This window comes from Caenorhabditis elegans, chromosome III (genome assembly GCF_000002985.6).
Source record: "Caenorhabditis elegans chromosome III".
NCBI classification, from domain to species: domain Eukaryota; kingdom Metazoa; phylum Nematoda; class Chromadorea; order Rhabditida; family Rhabditidae; genus Caenorhabditis; species Caenorhabditis elegans.
The window spans coordinates 722,199-727,206 of NC_003281.10; the positions used below are offsets into that span (position 1 = coordinate 722,199).

Sequence of the window (5,008 nt, forward strand, 5' to 3'; positions counted from 1 at the left end):
CATTAAGCCATTTCACAAATTCTATCATACATTTCCCATTCTTATACACCTTTAGATCTTACTCACTAATATTCAATTCTCCCACGTACCTTTCCCCTTATCGAGCACCCTTCCATCCTGAGAGAAAGAGCACCGAATATTGAAAGGCATGACTCATTTGGCATTCAGTGTCTACTCTATTAAACACACATTCATTTGCCCTTCCCGACGATCCACGCACGTTTTTTCCGGCTCATTTCCTGTGTGGGGATCCATCAGATCCATCAGAAGATCTGATCTTGTGTAGGGTCAGAGTACAACTACACTCAAAAAAAAAATTTGCGCACCAAATATGGTGTATTTAGTCCGTTAAGTCAATTTCTAAGTGCAAATTGAATGTTTCTGCGCCTTCCACAAAATGCCTGCCTACCTGCCTACAAACAGTATTACGCCTAACGCATGCCTCTTACCTAAAACCCACAAAATTCGTAATTTGTAGACACCAAAGCAGTAATTTTTAATTGCGTGTAAAATCAATAGTATATCTCAAAAATCATCCAACCACTTTTTCCCGAATAAAACTCCCATTTCTGAGTACATACTCAACTACGAGCACACCCCGGGGAGTCCTTTCAAATAATTTTTTCGTGGCTCAAAGTGGTTTTGAAACAAAATGATGTGAAGAGCAATTAAATGTATTTTGTTTGTTTTTTCTCTCAATTTTTGTTTCAAACGTTTGTGCCAGCTTCAGGAACTTGCGAAACGGCTATGTACATCTGATAAACAAGTGAGAGTAATTAGATGATCCCGGAAGTAAGAAATTAATTGTTGATCTCGATTAGAGATAGAAAATTAAAAAAAGAATGTGCCTCTTTTCAGAGAACGGTCATTTTTTTCCGCGGTTTTAGCAGGGTTTTTTTTCAAGGTTTTGAAAGTGAAGATATTTCTGGTTATCAAGTTTTCTTTATGGAAAAATGTTTGAAAATTTGACAAAAGGTATTTTAAATCAAATATAGCAAAAAATCCACAAAAAAAATTCGACCAGGTTAGCCAGCAAACGCAAAAATATTGCGCGGGAATTCAAATTTGATCCGGCCGTTACTTTGATTGTTTGCAAAAAAAAATCATTTAAAAAAATCATTTAAAAAATTTAGAAAATTATTTACATTTTTTTTTTACGGTCATTAAATTTTTTTTGACTCTACTCCACCTTAAAGATTAACGAAGTTTCTAATAACAAAAATTTTTGAAATACAGTTTCACTAGTTTCCTATCTGATTTATCGGCAAAACTTTTCATAATTTACTTCCAGAATAATAATAATGACATCATTTTACTTTCCGCCCAATAAAATATTTGAAAGTTTGAAAAAGTGGGCGGGGGGATGACACCCACCTTCGGAGAAAAGAGTTCTAGACATGTTGTACGTAAAGTTTCAATTTCAATTTCCGTTTTTTTTTCAATTTCAACACCCATAAAATGGGATGGATAAGCACTTGGGGTCAAGTTTGAAGTAATTGATTTCCTCCCTTTTTTGAAATTGTTTCAAGACAAAATTTTGTTTCCCGCGAAGAGATTTGAATTTTCCGCTTAATTTTTAAAACTGTTCATGGAATCGTCCAACATTTTTTGGAGTTTTTTTTCAAAAATTACAGCATTGGTGGTAGTGGCAGCAGATGGCAAAAATTTTTAGGAATTGATTTTTTTTTTAGTCCTTTCTTATTTTTAAGAATTTTATAAATTTTCCAGTTGGATCTGATTTTTGAATTCCAAAAAAATATTGACTCAAAAATTCTAAATCGGGAAAAAAATTAAAAATTCCTTTCCCATTGGGTGGAATTTCAAATGTTTTACTGAAATACCAATTGATCATTCTCGAGATTTTTTCATGAAAAAAGTAGACACTGAGACAATGATAAAAATACGTATGTTTTTGAAAAAATACATGACGTATGCACTTAAAGATGGAGTACAGTTTGTGGGTATTTTGCTTAAATAGACTAAAAGTGGGCCAAAGTCACCTAATTTCATAACGAGAAAACACAAAAAATGTTGAAAAATTTTTTATGGCGGATCAGAAAAAAAGAGCCAAATTTTGCTAAAATCTGAAATTTTGCACACGTTTCAGCTTTCCGAACAAATTCGTTTCAATTTCATTTCAAAATCCAATAAATCCCCAAATATCAAAGAGCAACTTCTGACAAAATTAGAGCTGGAGCACTTTGAAAAATGAGAAATTAATTCGAATTCGCCCAAAATTAAATTTAAAGAGACCTTTAGCTCTACTGTTTCTAATTTATCTTAGTGCTTTTAGTTCAAATAGATCACATCACTCGTATGCCGCCTAAATTTTAGTATAAAAGCAGACGAGAGTCATGGATTTTAGACCACGCCTACTACTTGGCTTTGTGTTTTTTTTTATAATCGTTTCGCGTTTTTTTAAACTGAATCTGAAACTAAAGTTTTTAATTTATAGAAAAAAAAAATTTATCAGTTGCATTTCATGAAAAAAATTTTTCCGTTTTTCCAAAAATTGCTATAATTTAATTTTGCACCAATTTTTTTCCAAACTAAATTTTGAATATTCCCCAAAATTTAGCGAAATTAAAATTTATATTACGCTCTAGAATTCTTTAAAATTTTGAAATTAGAATTTCGCGGCAAAATATGTATTCTAAAAATTCAAATTTTCATTTTGCGTCGATGTTAGATGTTTATATAATAGAACACAACTAAGAAATATTCAGATAAAATGTATAACTTCGACATAAATTGGGTTCATTTTTATTACGTCAGAAAGGTTTCCGGTTAAGGCTCCACCCTTTTTTTTAAATAGATCCCCGATGTTCCGCTCTGAGCTTCTTCCCCATTTCTTGAATTTTTCCGTTTATTTCATTATAATTTACATAAAAATGGCAGTTATAGTGCTTAATTTTTACAGAAAACTTGCCTCCTCCAAATTTTCAACTATCTTGAAAATGTTGTCGTCGCGCACATCGTCCATCATCTTGATCCTTGCAATCCTCGTCGCCATTATGGCCGTCGCCCAGTGCAGGAACATCCAATATGGTGAGTTTCTCTGAAATGTTTAAATTTTTTAGCTGTTGTAAAAGTTTCTATGGAAAACAGACATGAGGCAGATATATAGGCCGACAGTTAGGCAGGCAGTAAGAAATAAAACTGGAAAGAATATAGGCATAAAATAGGTACATAGGCAGGCGTGAATCATTAAAGGCAAGCAGTAAGAAAACAGGCAAAAGGTAGACATAAAGTCTGGTAGGCCGCTAGGCAGAAAGACAATAAGTGGTATGTAGGCAAACAAATAAACTGAGGTAGGCACAAGAAGCAGGCATAAACTAAGCAGGCATACTACAGGCAATATTTGTAGAATATGTCTTTTTTTCTGATTGAAAGGTGCCCGCAAAAAATGAAAATTCAATGTTTTTAAATTTCGAAAGCTTGCCGCAAAACTCTGCCATTTCACAAATTTTTGCACCAAAATTAAAAAAAAAGGAACGGTTAAAAGGAGAATTAAATTTGGTATATGAATTTTTGAATCAAAGTTTATAAAATTTTACAGTTTAGTTTCAAAATTATGTTTTAGAAAAGTTCATAAATTGTACAATTTTTGAAATTTATTATTACTTTTCGAAATTTCAGACGTTGAAGAAATGACACCAGAAGCCGCATTCCGTTATGCTCAATGGGGAGAGATTCCACACAAACGTGTCCCATCGGCCGGTGATATGATGGTTCGATTTGGAAAAAGAAGCATCTGATAATATACCATCTACCGGACTTCTTATTTCATCACACAAAACTTGATAGCTTTTTACCTTGGACTTCTACTCTATTTCCACCCCAAAAATGTTGAAAAATTTATTTTCTCTCTTTTTTCTTTGGTATTTTGTTCTGAGAGTTATCTTTCAAATGATGCGCGACAAATAAATAACAGAAATAAACCGTTTTGTGTGTGTTAAATTATGTTCTTGTTTTAAATTTTGTATATGAGGTTTTAAAATTTTTCAAAACTATTCTTAGACTATGAGAGTGTTAAATTGAAGATTGATTTCTGGAAAGAAATTCAAAAAAAATTTTTTTAAACACTTCTAAAGGTACAAAGTAAGCAAATACAAATTTGAATTTTTCAAACGAATAATTTTTATTATTTTATTTAAATTCAATTAGTTTGGACAACTTAGTTCTTCCCTATCGTAATTTTGAAAAGGAAAAAAATATATTATTTTTCCTACGATTTTCAATTTTTAGTTGACGTTTTTTGAAAACTTGACAAATTATAAAAACAATACCAGTAATTGCAGTGTAGATAAGCATTGGAGCAACGAGGACGGTGGTGCAGAGGCCGTTCATCGTGAGAAGTTGTCGGGAGTTGTTGGAACAAGTCATCTTCTGCGTAACAAAAAAAATGAAGCAAACTAGTGAAAAGAATTAAGAAATAATAGTGAAATGAGGGCAATACTGAGAACGAACAAAAAACCACGCAAAATATTATTCGGAAAATATTTTAGTAGTTTACAGCGTTCAAACAGAAACAAGCAAATATAAAATGAATAAAGCGAAAACTGCAGAATTAGGGGAATACCCTCCAGAATTCTTTATGTCTAAAAACTGCTAAAATCAAAGCATGGTAGAAGTGATAGACCTAAAAATTCCGGCAAATACCACATTTTCGTGTGTCAAATTTCTGTCAAGTCCTTTTCTTTTAAAGCCCTTTTTTCGGCATGCCAAATTGAGAAGAAATGTTGCTTTAGGAAAATTTGATACTTTTTTCACTTGTAGGAGAAAAAAGAAAATGAAACATAACTTTTATAAACAGGAGGCGTTACACAAAAAAGTCCATACAGAACATAGAGAGCAATGCACTGTGACCAATTCCCAGTCCTTACCGTTTTCTCTCCCTCTCTTTCTCTCCCACCCTCTTCACTTCCCTGTCTTTCTTCCTCTCTCTCAGGAAGATAGCGGGTAAATTATAGATGTATTTACGATGTCAAATATGCCACCACAATAT

The 5,008-nt window shown here is 32.6% G+C and overlaps 1 protein-coding gene across 1 annotated transcript; it reads left to right on the forward strand.

The window, feature by feature from the left end:
- The first annotated feature begins 2,920 nt into the window (after positions 1 to 2,920).
- Positions 2,921 to 3,957, forward strand: flp-24 (VPSAGDMMVRF-amide). Its single transcript, NM_064842.9, has 2 exons — positions 2,921 to 3,048; positions 3,640 to 3,957. The coding sequence occupies exons 1-2, from the start codon at positions 2,958 to 2,960 to the stop codon at positions 3,756 to 3,758; spliced, it is 210 nt and encodes a 69-aa protein (NP_497243.3). The 5' UTR covers positions 2,921 to 2,957; the 3' UTR covers positions 3,759 to 3,957.
- The last annotated feature ends 1,051 nt before the right edge of the window (positions 3,958 to 5,008 follow it).

Bases quoted from the DNA above. Each gene is read 5' to 3' on its own strand.
- flp-24 (NM_064842.9), top strand. From the start codon at position 2,958: ATGTTGTCGTCGCGCACATCGTCCATCATCTTGATCCTTGCAATCCTC. The intron at 3,049-3,639 runs GTGAGTTTCTCT...TCGAAATTTCAG, and splicing joins GTGCAGGAACATCCAATATG to ACGTTGAAGAAATGACACCA.